Source organism: Furipterus horrens, unplaced genomic scaffold (assembly GCF_987537825.1).
Source record: "Furipterus horrens unplaced genomic scaffold, mFurHor1.1.pri manual_scaffold_4, whole genome shotgun sequence".
In the NCBI taxonomy this organism is placed as follows: domain Eukaryota; kingdom Metazoa; phylum Chordata; class Mammalia; order Chiroptera; family Furipteridae; genus Furipterus; species Furipterus horrens.
The window spans coordinates 109,562,052-109,578,118 of NW_028327174.1; the positions used below are offsets into that span (position 1 = coordinate 109,562,052).

Below are 16,067 nucleotides of genomic sequence, written 5' to 3' on the forward strand. Positions count from 1 at the left end.
TCCTTCCCTTCACCATTGGTTTTTTGTGGATTTTTCTTTGTTTCTCTTAGCATAGCCTTCACTTCTTCCCTTCTGCATTCGCCGTACTAAAGCATATCTGTCAAGTCTGTGAGCGTCTTTATCACCAGTGTTTTGAACTCTACGTATGTTAGGTTGGCTATCTCCTTGTCAGTTCTCCCACTGGAACCTTGATCTGTTCCCTCTTTTGGGCCATACTTCACTGTCTCCTCAACTTGACAGGCTCGTGTTTCTCTCTGTGTCTTAGGTAGAGCTGTTGCACCTGTTATGTTGCAAGGGGCAGAGACTTAGGTATTCATCAGTGCTGGTGATCCCTCTCACCACATTGTGGTGCTGTGTGTGGGGAAGGGGTCTGAAAGGGAACAATGTCACCTGCTCAGTACTCGCCCCTTTCCAGGCACTTCTCCCACTTCCCGTATGGGATTGGTGCTTCTCTAGCTATAGCCCTCCTTGTGGTTTCCAGAATGGGTGGGTCTCCAGATGTTGTAGGACAATGGGAGCCTCCAAACATATGGACTCTGCTGAGATACTGACAGTTTCTTCCTGTGCCCCAACTCTCACTGGTTTTCACAGCAACGAGGCTTTATTTTCTCCAGCACTGGAACCGTGAGCTGCATGGTCTGGCCTGATGCTGGGACCACTCCCAAGGTGTCCCTCCCTACTTTTTAAAATCTGTGACTGCATTCTTCTCCAGCCAGCCACAGCCACTGCCGCTGCTGCCTCCACCACACTTGAGTCCTCTTGACCCCAGCTCTGCCCCTCCTACCTGTCTGGATGAGTATTTCTTCTTTACATCTTTTTTTGTTGGACTTCCATGCAGCTTGATTTTCTGGAACTTATGGTTGTCTCCAGTTTTGAGGTAGCTGTAATCCTTCTTAGTTGTGGAGGGAGACGCAGCATGTCTACCTACCTCCATCTTGGCCTGAAGTTCACTTCTTTATATCTTTGTTTGTACTTCCATGCATTTCAATTTTCTGGTAGTTCTGGTTGTTTAGTTGTGAGATAGTTATATTTCCCCTTATTGTTGTGGAAGGTGGCAAAGCACGTCTACCTATGCCTCCATCTTGGCCAGAAGTGCCTTTAGTTGTAATTTTGATGTGGTTGTGGGAGGTTCCAAGTACCACGTTTACTTATGCCACCATCTTGACCAGAACTCACCTTGTTTAAGTTTTATTCAGAATATTATGCCAAAAGAACCCTCTATGTCTGAGGTAAAGAAATACATAGCTGCGTTGAAAAAAACAAACAAAGACCCAACAGTGAACCAAACAAGACACAGTAACAGTCACTACACTTCCTCATCAACTCCCTTTTCCATAAAAGCTACCAATAACCACTATCATCCCATATGTATTTTTTATTTAAAAGTTTCACATATTTTTATATTCAATTTTGTTAATCCTCACTCAAGAATTTTTTTTCTATAGCATTTTATAGAAAGGGAAACATCAATGCAAGAGAGAGGTATCAATCGGTTGCCTCCTGTATGCACCAGGACTGGGGATCACATGTGCACAATGCCAAGCCTGCACTGGGGCCAGAACTTGCAACCCAGGTATGTACCCTGACTGGGAATTGTAATCACACTCTTTGGTAAAAGTACAACACTCCAATCAACAGAGCCACACTGACCAGGGCATATTTTAATATTTTAAAATATCACATTATTTTGATTTTTATACGTTTATTAAATCTGGTTTCATTTTTACCTCTTGAAGCAGTATTTTCAGATGACATGTATTACCTGATCTCAGAGTGCCTTCCTCAGATCCATTTTCTGTCCACTGAGAATCACTGTCCAGCAATCGGTTTTTTGACTCACTAAGTGGTTTGATAGGAAAAGGTTGATTTAAGCCAATACTGAAAAGAAGAACAAATAATTTAGTAAACAATTTAATGCTCAATTAAGAATACTTAACTAATAAGCTGCAAATTAGTACTACTCCTAAACATGTGAGAGCAACTTAAAAGATCTCATCACTCTGAAAAAACCTCTATCTTAAAAGAAAAATATGCCCCATTTCCCCACTAAATGGCTCTCCCAATCCAAGAATATGTACTACAACATTGCCAATGAAAACAATTAGGCAAAAGAAATAAGTTTCAGAAGCCAGCCTGAAACATTTTTAACATATGTTAATCAGCACAAGGACAGGTGAGGATCTGTGTTTGTGGCCAGGACAAAAAAAATTACCGGTCATTTCACAAGTTTTCTGTTTCTACCTCTGCAGTTTAGATCTAAAATGACTAAGTGATTTAATGTAGAGTTATTTTTCTAGCTAACAGAACCAGGGAGGGAAGGAATGGAGCAATGAAAAAGGAGGAAAAGGGAACTAATATGTATTGTGTACCTGCCATGGGCCAGACACTGTGTGAGGTACTGTATACACACTATCTCAACTTTTATAAAAAACCTTGCAGGTAGGTATACCTTAAAACTGAGGCTCCAGTAGTTTAAACGACTTGTTTAGACCCACAATAAATGTTGGAGCTCTAAGGTCTTAAAATTAAAATGCAAGCTTGTACTTAATAATACCTCTCCCTCAATCAATTTCTGCAGTAAATAAGCTCCAACTTTTTCACTTTGACAGAAGTATCTCTATTTTCTTTACAATATCATTTAAAATAAACACTGAATGTGTGAATCAGTTTGCTTGCAATGCAAATATGGAAAAAATACCCTCTAAGATGAATGAATGAGAGAAAATTTTATATTTGTATTTTTGAATACTTAATATTATTTTCACACTACAATTAAAATCTGTTTATCAAAATAAAATGATGAATAGAAAAATGATTAATTTCTTTGAAAAAATATAGCATATAAACCAATTAAGTCAAATCTTGAAGGAATGTCTTAGTCTCTAGGAAGATGCAGTATATTTAGAGCAGTGATGCTTCCTTGTTTGCCCACAAACTTCCAGTTTTATGTAATTGTTCTGGTTCATCCAGTAAGAGCAAGCATCCTCTTTCTTACTCAGAAAAGTGTTCTAGTTTGGAGGACAAAAAGTATGGTTATCCTAAGCATATTAAATAATATGATTAAGCATAAATATTACATAACAATATAATTTTAAATATATATATTATTACACATTAATATTGTTAAAATTTTTAAATAGAATTTCTCTTTTGTTAAATTACTACTGTATTTACCTATAAGGTATGTATCACACACATATATAGTTTACTTTATAATGAATACTGGAAAACTTAATGACAAGAAGCACACCTTCTGGCATGTTCATTTTGGTTTGTAACAGAAGCTTGTTCTGAATCCATTGTCACAAGACGAGCTGGAAAACTGCAACCATCACCCAAACTACAGAATAAAAAAAATCAATAATAATTTAAATCATATTCACTTAAATCAAAGTTTTCAAATTTACCTCCCATTTTTCAGAGACATGATATAAAGAAATTATCATAATTTGTCATTTCAGAGAAAATTTCTTAGGATTTCTTATTTTGTATATTTTATTGATTATGCTATTACTTACAGTTGTCCCAATATCTTTTCCGTTTGCTCCCCTTCACCCAACACCCCCGCTCCCTCCATCAATCCCAGCCTCCTTAGTTCATATAAATGGGTTGTGCATAGAAGTTCTTTGAGTTTGTCCTTTCCGATACTATTCTTAACATCCCCCTGTCTACTCTGCACCCTCCAACTATGCTTCTTAATCCCTGCACCATTTCTCCCTTTCTCCACCTTCCACCTCCCAGCTGACACCCTTCCACATGCTTCCCATATTAAGATTCTGTTCGCATGCTGGTTGTCTGCTTAGTTTGTTTTTATTTTTTTAACATTTTACTTAATTTAGTTTTAAGAGAGAGGAGAAAGGAGAGAGAAAGAGAGGGAGAAAAAAATCAATGTGTGGTTACGTCTCACGAGCTCCCACAACTGGGGACCTGTCCTACAACCCAGGCATGTGCCCTGACTGGGAATCAAACCTGCGACCCTTTGGTTTGCAGGCGGGTGCTCAATCCACTGAGCAACACTAGCCAGGGCTCTTTTTATATTTAGGTTCTGTTGTTAATAGTCGTGAGTTTGTTGTAATTTTAATGTTCATAGTTTTGATATTTCTCTTTTTAAAATTTATTTTTATGTTTTTGTCCTCTCCCCAGGACATTTTTTTATAATTGTTTTTCTATTAAAGTTGTCCCAATTTTCCCCCATTGCTCCACCCCGCCACCCAGCCCATCCCTTCTCCCACAGTCAATCCCCACCTTGTTGTACATGTCCATGGGGTATTTATACTAGTTCTTTTACTAAACCCTTCCCCTACTTACCCCACTTCTCTCTCTTCCGCCCTCCCCTCTAGTAACTATTACTCTGGTTCCTTGTTTACATGCCTCTGGTTCAATTTTGCTCATTTGTTTGTGTTGTTCATTAGTTTCCTGTATTAGGTGATATCATATGGTATTTTTCTTTTGTTGCCTGGCTTATTTCGCTAAGCATAATTCTCTCTAGTTCCATCCATGTTATCGCAAATGGAAGGAGTTCCTCTTTTCTTTCTGTTGTATAGTATTTCATTGTGTAAATGTACCACAGTTTTTTGATCCACTCATCTACAGATGGGCACTTAGGATGTTTCCAGCACTTGGCTATTGTAAATAGCCCTGGAATGAACAAAGGGGTGCATAGGTTCTTTTGAATTGGTGTCTCAGGATTCTTCAGGTATAATACTAGCAGTGTAATTGCTGGATCAAAAGGCAGTTCCTTTTTTAGTTTTTTTGAGGAAATTCCATACTGTTTTCCATAGTGGCGGCAGCAGTCTGCATTCCCACCAACATGCACTAGGGTTTCCATTTCTCTACATCCTTGTCAGCACTTGTTGTTTGCTGATTTGTTGATGGTGGCCATTCTGACTGGTGTAAAGTGGTATCTCATTGTGCTTTTTATCTGCATCTCTCTGATGGTTAGTGATGTGGACCATTCTTTCATATGCCTATGGACCCACTGTATGTCCTCCTTGGAGAAGTGTTTGTTCAGGTCCTCTGCCTTTTTTAATTGGGTTGTCTGTCTTCTTGGTGTTGAGATGTGTAAGTACTTTATATATTTTGGAGATCAATCCCTTCTTTGAGGTATCATTGGCAAATATGTTTTCCCATATGGTTGGTTCCTTTTTCATCTTGCTGATGGCTTTTTTTTTTTTTTTTTTTTTTGCTGAGCAGAAACTCTTTAGTTTGATGTAGTCCCATTTGTTTATTATTTCCTATATTTCCTTTGCCTTAGGAGATTTATCGGTCAAAATATTGCTACATGGGATATATGAAATTTTCCTGCTTATGTTTTCTTCTAGGATTTTTATGGTGTCACGGCTTACATTTAAGTCTTTGATCCGTCTTGAGTTTATTCTGGTATGTGGTGTAAGTTGGTGGTCTGGTTTCATTTTTTTGCATGTCCCTATCCAGTTCTCCCAGCACCATTTGTTGAAGAGGCTCTTCTCACTCCACTTTATGTTCCTTCTCCCTTTGTTGTATATTATTTGACCATATGGACTGGGGTTTATTTCTGGGCTCTCTGTTCTGTTCTATTGATCTATATGTCTGCTCTTATGCCAGTACCAGACTGTTTTGATTACTGTGGCTTTGTAGTATAGTTGATGTTAGATATTGTGATTCCTGCTACTGTGTTCTTCTGTCTCAAGATTGCTGTGGCTATTCGGGGTCTATTTTGATTCCATATAAATTTTTGAAGTATTTGTTCAAGGTCTGTGAAATATGTCACTGGTATTTTAATTGGGATTGCATTGAATCTATAAATTGCTTTCGGTAGTATGGACATTTTAATGACGTTGATTCGTCCCATGCAAGAACATAGTATATGGTACCATTTATTTGTATCTTCCTTAATTTCTTTCTTCAGTGTTATGTAGTTTTCCAACTACAGGTCTTTTATCTCTTTGGTTAAGTTTATTCCTAGGTACTTTATTTCTCCTTTTGCTACAGTAATTGGGATTTTTTTTTTCTAGTTTCTACCTCTGATACTTTATTGTTGGTCTACAGAAATGCCTTAGATTTCTGTATATTTATTTTGCACCTTACTATTTTGCCAAATTCACTTATTATATCGAGTAGTCTTTTAGTGGACTCTGTAGGGTTTTCTATGTACACTATCATGTCATCGGCAAGTAATGACGGTTTTACTTGCTCTTTTCCAATTTGGATGCCTTTTATCTCTTTTTCTTGTCTGATTGCTGTGGCTAGAACTTTCAACAGTTGAATAGGAGTCGAGAAAGTGGACATCCTTGTCTTGTTCCTGATCTCAGGGGGAATGCTTTCAGTTTTTGTTCATTGAGTATGATGTTGGCTGCAGGTTTCTCGTATATGGCCTTTATTATGTTGAGATATTCTCCCTCTATTCCCATTTTGCTGGGTGTTTTCATCATAAATGGGTGTTGTACTTTTATCAAATGCTTTTTCAGCATCTATTGATATGATCATGTGATTTTGTGTTTCATTTTGTTTATTTGATGTATTATGTTTATTGATTTGAGAATATTAAACCACCCCTGCATTCCTGAAATGAATCCCACTTCATCATGATGTATGATCTTTTTAATGTGTTGCTGGATCCGGTTTGCCAATATTTTGTTGAAGATCTTAGCATCTAGTTCATCAGTGATATTGTCCTATAGTTTTCTTTCTTTGTTGTGTCTTGACCTGGTTTTGGAATTAGGGTAATACTGGCTACATAAAAAGAGTTTGGAAGTCTTCCCTCTTCTTGGATTGTCTGGAATAGTTTGAGAAGGGTAGGTGTTAGTTCTTCCCTAAAATTCGCCTGTGTAGCCATCCGGTCCAGGGTTTTTCTGTGCTGGAAGTTTTTGATTACTGCTTCAATTTCACTTTTTGTTATCAGTCTGTTCAGGCTTTCTGCTTCTTCTTGATTCAGTTTTGGAAGATTATATGTCTCTAGAAATGTCTCCATTTCACCTAAGTTGTCAAGTTTCTTGCCATACAGTTGTTTGTAGTAATTTCTTACAACCCTTAGTAATCTTGTGGTATCCGTTGGAATTTCTCCTATTTCATTCCTGATTTTATTTATTTGGGTCCTCTCTTTTTCTTGATGAGCCTTGCTAAAGGCCTGTCAATTTTGTTTATCTTTTCAAAGAACCAGCTCCTACTTTTGCTGATCTTTTGTTTGCTTAGTCTCTATGTCATTTAATTCTGCTCTCATCTTGATAATTTCCTTCCTTCTATTCACTCTGGGCTTTGTGTGTTATTCTTCTTCTAGTTCCTGTAGCTATAGGTTTAGATTTTTTATTTGAGATTCTTCTATCCTTTTTAGGTAGGCCTGTGTTGCTATGAACTTTGCTCGCAGGACTGCTTTAGCTGTGTCCCATAGGTTTTAGGTTGTGTGTATTTATTATCATTTGTTTCCAGAAACTTCTTGATTTCTTCCTTGATCTCACTGTTAACCCATGTATTATTTGATAGCATGTTATTCATTCTCCATGAGTCTGAATGTCTTCGAGTTTTTTCCTTGAAGTTGATTTCTAGTTTCAAGGCATTGTGTTCTGAGAAAATGCTTCATATAATTTCAATTTTCTTGAATTTGTTGATGCTTGTTTTGTGTCCTACCATATGGTCTATCTTTGAAAATGTTCCATGTGCACTTGAAAAGAATGTATATTTTGCTTCTTTGGGGTGGAAAGTTCTATATAAAACAACTAAGTCCATTTAATCTATAGTGCTGTTCAATGCCTCAATATTCTTGGTGTTTCTTTGCTTTGAAGAACTGTCCATTTTTGACAAAGGGATGTTAAAGTCCCCTACTATGAGTGTGTTGCTGTTGACATCCTTCTTGTAGTCTTCCAATATTTTCCTTATATAGTTAGGTGCTCCTATGTTGGGTGTGTATATGTTCACCAGGGTTATATCTTCTTGATGGATTGTTCCCTTAAGTATTAGGAAATGACCTTCTTTGTCTCTTTTTATGGCCTTTGCTGTGAAATCTGTTTTGTCTGATATAAGCATCGTTACCCCAGCTTTGTTTTCAGGTCCATTTGCTTGGATTACTTTTTTCCATTCCTTCACTTTCAGTCTGTGTAGATCTTTTGTTTTGAGGTGTATCTTTTGTAGATAGCATACATGTGGGTCACATTTTTGTATCCACTCCACTACCCTATGTCTTTTGATTGGAGCATTTAATCCATTTACATTTAGGGTTATTATTGACATGTATTTATTCATTTCTTTTTGTACCCATGTTTTTAGTTTTGAGGTGGCTGTAAATTCCTTCTTAGTTGTGAGTGAGACGCAGTGTGTCTATTTAAGAGGGTGATTATCCTCCATGGGAAAAGAAAACGTTTTTCTTTTCTTTTTTATGGGCATTAACTACATATATTGTGGTAATCATTTCACAGTATATACATATATTGAATCACCATGTTGTATTATACACCTGAAACTAATGTAGTATTATATGTAAATTGTATCACAATAAAAACAAAATCAGATAAACATACCACAGGAAATTTAAATAACAAAAAAAAAGCATACTGTCAATTCTGCAAGTATCTTTGGAGACATTAAATATATAGTGCTCAATTATATCACCGGAATCTTGATACAAATTGCATTGAGTCTGTAGATTACTTTGGGTAGTACAGACATTTTAATGATGTTAATTCTTCCTACCCATGCACATGGTATGTGCTTCCACTTATTTGTATCTTCTTCAATTTCTTTCTTTAGTGTCATGTTTTTCAGAGTACAGGCCTTTTACATCCTTGGCTAGCTTTATTTCTAGGTATTTTATTCTTTGTGTAGCAACTGTGAAATGGCATTGTTTTCTTAGTTTCCATTTCTGTTAGCTTGTTACTAAAAATATTTTTCTTTTATCACCCTGGTCAGGAAGCTCAATTGGTTAGAGCATCAGCCCATCACCAAAAGGTTGCAGGTCCAGTCCCCGGTCAGGGCACATATCTAGGCTGTGGGTTCAATCTCAGTTTGGGATGTGTCTGAGAGGTAACCCTCTCACATCAATGTTTCTGTCTTCCTCTCTCTCTAAAAATCAATAAACATATTCTTGGGTGAAAATATTAAGAAATTAAAAATTTTCTTTTATCATTTACATATAGTTAAAAACAGTATCTTTTGTAATATTGTATGCCAACTATAATACAAAAAATTATCTTCCGTGACCATTAAGATTATGATACCTGTGAATATTAGGATATCTCAAACACAAGTATTCAAATATTTGGGTAACAGACCTGATCCTCACAATTATTTAAGACATCATAAAGTCTCAAGTTGGAATTCAAGATATAAGTTCCACACATATTCTTTCACCAACATTCATTAATCAAATATTTACTGACTGCCTATGATACTCAGGGTACTATTTTAAGTGCTAAGGATAGAGCAGTTAACAAAATAGTAGGAAATCTCTGCCCTCAAAATGTTGACAATCCATTAAGTATAGATATGCTTTCTTTCACATTCTAGAAACATTAAAGTTGCATACAACAAGAACATTCACTTCCAGCCAAGATAGATTAACCAGGAAATCTGACCTTCAGTCTTAAACAATTGGAAAACTAAACAGTACATTCAATACTGATTTAAAACAGTTAGCACAGAACTGTGGTACGTGAAAGAAGAGAAGTGACCGAGTGAGTTCCAGCCTCTGCCAGGCAAAGAGGGGACACAAGAGCAAGGTGGTCTCACTGAACTGAGGTGACAGAGAGAGGAATTTCAAGAGGTTAAGATAACTTGAATCTATCAGATAGAGCTGAGGAATAGGGAGATATGCAGAAGCTGAAGCATAAAACATAACTGTCTGCCACAACAAAATCTAACATTCTTTAAAAGGAGACAATATTTAAACACTCAGATTCAAAATGTCCACCATCCAATAAAATATTACTGGCATAGAAAGTAGCAGGAAAGTTTGATACACAATTAAGAAAAAAAAAAAGTAAACAGAAAAGAATTAGAAATACAGACTTTAAAATAGTGATTGTAAATGTCTTTAAAAGTAGAAAAAGTAGATATAATGAAAAGAGAAATTAAGATATAAAAAAGAGCCAAACTGAACTTTTACAGCTGAAAAATATAATATTTAAAATGAAAAATTAACTGGATTAGCTTAATAGTAGAGTAGACATTACAGAAGAAAAAACAATGAACTTAAAAACATAGCAATAGGAACTATCCAAACTAAAGCAAAGAAAAAAGATGGGGGAGGGAAAGAGAGGGCAGAATAGAATAACAATGGCCTGTGAGTTACAATCAAGCAATTTAACATATGTACATTTATCAGTATCTGAAAAGCTAGTGGAGGGGAGGGCACAGGAAGAATAAAAGCAGGCAGCAGAAACAACTGAAGACATATGATGAAAATTACTCAAAGTGGATGAAAATTATAGTCAGATTTAAGATTCCTGATTAAGCACAGAAGGATAAACATAAAGAAAACCATACCAAAGAACATTATCATCAAACTGCCTAAAACCAGCTGAAAAAGATAAAATCTTCAAAGTAGACAGAGGGAAATTTACAAACAGTGCAATAAAGGTAAGAGTGGGGCTCATTCTTGTCACAAGCCAGAATATAATGGAACCACGTATTTAAAGAAAAGAAAAAACAAACCAAAAAAAAACCCCTTAATGTTGAAATATTTTTTTAAAGAACAAAACCTTCCCCCCAAAAAGGGCAGGGTTCCAACCAGAGTGAGAAAACCTTGCAATACACAAGACAAAAGATAAAGTACACAGAAGAGATTAGCTCTTGAAGATATAGAAATAGGATCTATCCAATGACACACAGAAAAAAAGATAACAAAAAAATAGTGCGTTAATGAGCTGTGGTTAGAACTTCTTTGAGTGGATACATGTTATTGCGTCTCTGCAGTAATAAGGAGAGGGGGATGTGAAAAGAAATAGTTGAAGATATAATGGTTGAAATATTTTCCAAATCTTATGAAAATTATAAAATTACAGCTCTAGGAAGCTCAATACTTCCTAAGCACAAGAACACGAAGAAAGCTATAACAAGGCACATCAAAATCAAATTTCATGAAACTACTTACAAACAGAAAATTTTTAAAGCAGCCAGAGAAAAAAAGACTTAACATACAAAGTAAAAAATATAACAGTTACCACAAACTTCTCATCAGAAAAAACGCAAGCCAGCAAACAGTGAAGAAACATGTAGAATTCTACACCAAGGAAAAATGTCTTTCAAAAATGAAGGCAAAATAACCCACTTTCACAGAAAAATAGGCAATGCAGTTATTTAAGAAACCCATAACATTCACAAATATGTCACCTGAATTTCAAATATTTTTTCCTCTTCTATAATGACGTTTGTATATAGGTAGCCTAGGATGGCTACAAATTTGGAAGTAAAGGAAACTATATAACATCTCAGGCAAATATTCTCATTTAGATTTGAGTAAAAATTACATTTTGTGTTGGGTCTTCTTTAAGGCAAAACAGAATATATAATCTGTGATGGTATTTTTAAAGATATATCTAACAAGTAATAGATTCTTATGCTTCTCTACTTCAAATAACTTATTTTCATTTTGCAGGAAAAAGTGATTATTTCTTATGAATCATCTTTTTTTCAACTTTCCACTCAAATAAATGTCTGAACTCTCCTTTACCCTAATAAAAAAACAAAAAACAAAACATTTAACATAATCAAGTTTTTTCTGGGTTTTCATACTTAAAGCTAAGAATGTCATTATATATTATATCCTCTGAATCTTGACATTTAACTAAAATAGCTATAATTTCTGAGGCTTGAAATTTATAAATTACCTTGAAAATATTGGAAGTAGCCAGTATTTCTTTTCATCGCCGAAGACTTGTCTCCAATTTTTACTGTATCCAAGAGAGAAACCATTTCCATCAGGTCCATATGAAAATGTGGGTGCACGGAATGATTCTGTTATGTGTGTACATAAAAAAATAAGTTATTCTATTTAAAATTATATGAGGAATGAAAGTACCTATCTTCTTGTTTTATATCTTTGATATCAAGTTATAAATATAATTTAAAAATAAATATTTGTAACAAAAGATAAATTTCTGAAACTTACTACAGAAAAATATCACCTCTGAATATACTATTACTCTTATATAAAATGAAAATGTCAAACTAATTACCTAATATTACTGAAAATCTACTAAAGTGTGTTTACTATGTCTTATTTTTCTTTTTTAATATTCTTACTCTTCAACTTCACTCATTCATTATATATACATTTCCTACTCTGTGCCTGATGACCAGGTTTGAGATCCAAAGATGAATTAGATAAAATTCTTAACCAGAGAAATAAAATCTAACCAAATTACAATGTAATAGATACATGTGTGTTTTGGGGAGGGTGGTAGGGGAAGATAAAACATGGGGGAGGTAATACTTGAGAATGATCTTGTACAAAGAATAACAGAAGAGAAAGCAGATGGTGATTAAAGACCATTCTTTTAAGCTTGGTTGTAAAGTGATGTAGTTTGAGGGTTAGAGAAAGACTTAAGTTTTTTTCTTTTTACTTTAAAAATAGACTGCATTTCAGCATGCTTTATAAGCTACAGATAAGAAGCTAGGGAGAGTGTGATTGGGGAAGGTTGGTAATATAGAAAACTAGTGTAAAAATTGATGGAAGGAAATTCTAGAAGAAATGGGATGGGCTTAGAAGAGTTCTAAAGATTAGCCTTAGATTATAGAAAAGACATCTTCAGAAGACACAGGAAGGGTTTCAGTGATGGGTTTGAAAGTAGAAATGTTTGTGTGAGGTTATAAAGTTAAGAAGATAAGAATTTACTTGTGACAACTTGATTCTTCTATGTAGGGATCAAAATGCATAAGAAAATTAGAGAACGGTGAAAGTCTGGAATTATTGTTGTAGGTAATGGGTGACCAACCTGATCAGAAACATGACATTACTGCCACATAGAGGTGAGAGCCTAAGAGAGGGCTGAGGCTAAATTTGTAGTTGTAACAATCTCTATGGGAGTGAGGTCATCTTTACCAGCTTTCTACAGCTCAGATGCACATGTAGATCAAATGGACAGCTGAAGCAACCCAGGTCATGGATTAGCAAATACATTACAGGAGAAAGCTTAGGGGCCAGGTGTAACAAGAGGGAGCTGTCAAGAATTGTTAAAGGCATTTATTTAATACTATAGGATCTATAATGGAAAAGAGTGGGAAATGAAACCAGAAGGGAAAGAAACAGTTGGAAATAAAGCGTTGGAAAACAGAGAACTCAGTAACCTAAAAAAAGGAGTTAGAGTACAGAAAATAAAGAGCTGAAAGGACAAAGACTACGATCAGAGAATGGAAATTTAAGTTGGAAATTTCAGGGACTCTTTGGCGTCAAGCAATGAAATTTCAGAATTTAGTTATGGAAATGACTGGCCTCTAGAATCAAAGAGACTAGCCTGCCTGTTTGGGATCATAGTAGTTTGACGAAAGAAACACTTAACATGGGGAAATTATCTCAAGGTATGTAGATGACAATTATGAAGAAGGGTAGAGGTGATACCCCAAAGGACAGAATAAGATACCTTCAAAGTACAGAAAGACAACAATTTGGAAGTAGCAGTGGAGAACCAGCCAAAGCCCAGGGGTGTAGAGGGAGAGGCTGTAAGGGAGAGTGATGTGCTAGGGTAATGTTTTTTCTTTAAACATTTTTTTTTAGAGAGAAGGGAAGGGAGGGAGAAAGAGAGGGCAAGAAACATCAGAGAGAGAAATATCAGTTGGCTGCTTTCCATATGTGCCCCAGTGGATCAAACCTGCAACTCAGGCATGTGCCCTGACTAGCAATCAAACTGGCAACCCTTCATTTGAGGGATGATGCCCAGCCAACTGAGCTACACTGGCCATGGTATGTACTTTCAAAGTGTGGGTTAAAATACCTTAATAGGCTTCAAAATTAATTCAGTGGTTTGTAACCACAGCATTATTTAAGGAACTAGAACAGACAATATTAACATACACTACACATAGTAGAGCTGAATAATATTGTGTGAAATTTTTGTTCACTTGTGTAACTTTATAAATACTTGTGTATGCACTGGGTTGTAGGAAATGATGTATTTCTTACATAGTCACCAGGAAAAAAAATTTCGGAAAACACTGTTTAAAAGGAACAATACATTTCCCAGGAAGCACTGATCTCTTAAATACCTACACGGGTTGGGTGGGAACTATGGCAAATTAGTGTTCATGCTCCATTTAAAGCTGTCAACTGTTATTTAGCTCTAACTGAATGAATTTGGGTGGGAAAAGGAGCCCAGAATATCATATAAATCAGTTTTGAAAAGAAGAAATCTACTTTCCTATGTAAAATCTCTAAGTTTTTAACTGTTGGAGATCTTAAGGGCTAGATTTTGCATGCAGGCTGCACTTTGTCATCTCTGATTAAGGATAAGAAAATGGCAGGATATTTTATGAAGAAAAAATTAATGGATATAATTAAGTTTATTTACACAGAAAAGGGATGAAGTCATGATGCAACTGGAGAGCTCAACAATGAAGAGTGAGCTGAGGTAGAAATAGCACAGGAATTCTTTACTCTAGAAACCTATAATCACTTAACATGACTCAGCTGGACAAGTTTAAAATGTTCCTAAAATGTCTTCATCTGTCCCCTTCTAATTCACCTGGCAGACACATGGTTTTAGACGGCAGGGCAGGCTTTAACTTTCTTATAAAACATGGTACATTAGCTGATACCTAAATATTTCAATTTTAGCACAGTGGTGCTCCTTACGTGCAAATAGCTCAGTTTAAGCAATGCCATAACACATTGTTTTTGAAATGTTTGTCCAATTATTTGAATACTTTATTGAATTCTTCCCCTATATTTTCACTTTTAAAAATTAGCAAAATAAGACACCAGAGTGCGCGACCACTACGACCGCCATGAACAGCATGGGGGGGGGGGGGGTGCACTGACATGAAGTGTGAGTATGATCAGTGCTTTAATCGCTGGTTTGCCAAGAAGTTCAAGGCAGGCACCTCCAGGGACCCATGCACCGACCTATTCAAGCACTAACAGCAGTGTATTCAAAAAGCAATAAAGGGGAAGGAGATTCCCATTGAAGGACTATGGTAGAGAAAAGCCTTAAAGCTCTTCTTGACCTTGGCAATCACCATAAAAACAGACTACTTAAATCAAGAAATTGAGCACTCTCTGTTTTGTCAATTAAAGCTGTGAAGATAAGAGACTTTCGGCCAAGATGAAGGTTTAGATAAACATACTGCGTCTCCATCCACAACTAAGAAGAAATACAACTACCTAAAAACCAGAGACAACCAGAAGTTCCAGAAAATCGATGTGCATGGAAGTTCAACAAACAAAGATATAAAGAAGAAATACTCATCCAGACAGGAAAGAGGGGCGGAGAGGGGGTAGAGAGGAAGCTAAAACAGTTTATCATCACCAAACCATCAGCATATGTATGAAATGTTAAAGGGACTTATTTAAGAAAAAGATCAAAACTATGAACATTGAAATGACAACAAACTCATTCTAGTGTTTATAGTTTTGATCTTCTTTTCCTTAAATAAGTCCCATTAACATTTCATACAATAATGACTTGGTGATAATGAACTCTTTTAGCTTTACCTTGTCTGGGAAGCACTTCATCTGCCTTTCCATTCTAAATGATGGCTTTGCTGAATAGAGTAATCTTGGGTAGGTCCTTGCATTTCATCACATTGAATACTGCTTGCCAGTCCCTTTTTGCCTGCAAAATTTCCTTTGAGAAATAATCTGACAGTCATAGGCACCCCTTTGTAGGTAACTCTCTGCTTTTCTCTTGCTGCTTTTAAGATTCTCTCTTTGTCTTTAACCTTTGGCATTTTAATGATTATGTTACTTGGTGTGGTCCTCTTTGGGTCTCGCTTGTTTGGGACTCCCTGTACTTCCTGGACTTGTATGTCTATTTCCTTCGCCAAATTTGGGAAGTTTTCCTTCATTATTTTTTCACATAAGCTTTCAATTTCTTGCTCTTCCTCTTCTCCTTCTGGCACACCTATGATACAGATGTTGGTACGTTTAAAGTTGTCCCAGAGGTTCA

The 16,067-nt window shown here is 36.0% G+C and overlaps 1 protein-coding gene and 1 pseudogene across 4 annotated transcripts in view; one reads left to right on the top strand and one right to left on the bottom strand.

The window, feature by feature from the left end:
• Positions 1–16,067, bottom strand: part of ZDHHC20 (zDHHC palmitoyltransferase 20) — an 82,850-nt gene that overhangs the window by 5,261 nt on the left and 61,522 nt on the right. For all 4 annotated transcript variants that reach the window (XM_090273914.1, XM_090273916.1, XM_090273917.1 and 1 more), the window contains 3 exons: positions 11,796–11,922; positions 3,251–3,340; positions 1,763–1,878 (listed from right to left, as the gene is read on the bottom strand). In XM_090273914.1, coding sequence (XP_090130040.1) covers positions 1,763–1,878; positions 3,251–3,340; positions 11,796–11,922 — 333 coding nt within the window. The remainder of the gene's footprint in view (positions 1–1,762; positions 1,879–3,250; positions 3,341–11,795; positions 11,923–16,067) is intronic.
• Positions 12,385–15,125, top strand: LOC150012657 (TP53-regulated inhibitor of apoptosis 1 pseudogene; annotated as a pseudogene).